The following is an 841-nucleotide window of genomic DNA, read 5'->3' as shown; positions in this document are numbered from 1 at the left end:
CCTACTCCCAAGATCTTCCTTAATCAAGCCTCCTTTCCCCTTCTTATTTCACCCCAGAAATCTACGAGAATCTGCCCTCCTCCCACGCCAACTACAAATCTACTTTTACCACAAATCTACTTTAACCTAAAGCAAACAAACAAAGCCAACGCCACCACAATCAACCCAGCTCTACTACCAAAATCTCTTCGGTTGCTCCCTCACCCATGGCCAACCCGCCCAGAGATATTCATCACAACCCGTCAGTAACTTTGCGCCATCCGGGTGACAATCCAACAAACTAGTCAAACACTTTTCACTTAACACTTTATATACCATTACTTAGACACTTATAAACGACAATCCAGCAAACTGGTCAACCAATCTACACTTAACACTTAATATACGATTACTTAAACACTTATAAACGACAATCCAAATAGCTAGTCAACCACTTTACACTTAACACTTAATATACGATCACTTAAACACTTACAAACAATCCAAATAACCAGGCAACCACTTTACACCTACCACTTTACATACGATTACTTAAACACTTATAAAAAAAAAAAAACTTATCAACTAACGCCCTTTTTTCCTCCCCCTCGCAGGAACTTGCCCAAAGCCATCTACATCTCCATCTCCCTGGTGACCGTGGTTTACGTGCTCGCGAACGTGGCCTTCTACACCACGCTGTCACCCGCGGAGGTCCTCGGGTCGGAGGCCGTGGCTGTGGTTAGTATTGGACGGAAGCCGGTTGCGGGCTTTGGGACTGCTGTCTTTATGTGTTTTTTTATGTTGTTGTAATGAGTTTTTTTTTTTTTAATGATGTTGTTCTAAGGAGCTCTCTTTCTATTGG

At 42.6% G+C, this 841-nt stretch overlaps 1 protein-coding gene across 1 annotated transcript in view; it reads left to right on the top strand.

Moving 5' to 3' along the window:
- LOC119592130 (large neutral amino acids transporter small subunit 2-like) overlaps positions 1-841 on the top strand; it is a gene marked incomplete in the record, with an annotated part of 120,358 nt that overhangs the window by 106,258 nt on the left and 13,259 nt on the right. Inside the window, 1 exon segment of the mRNA XM_037940949.1 lies at positions 594-717. Within this exon segment, the coding sequence (XP_037796877.1) occupies positions 594-717 (124 nt within the window).

Source organism: Penaeus monodon, chromosome 29 (genome assembly GCF_015228065.2).
Source record: "Penaeus monodon isolate SGIC_2016 chromosome 29, NSTDA_Pmon_1, whole genome shotgun sequence".
Taxonomy (NCBI): domain Eukaryota; kingdom Metazoa; phylum Arthropoda; class Malacostraca; order Decapoda; family Penaeidae; genus Penaeus; species Penaeus monodon.
Note: the sequence above shows the minus strand (reverse complement) of the source record. Positions and strands in the feature narration are given on the sequence as shown.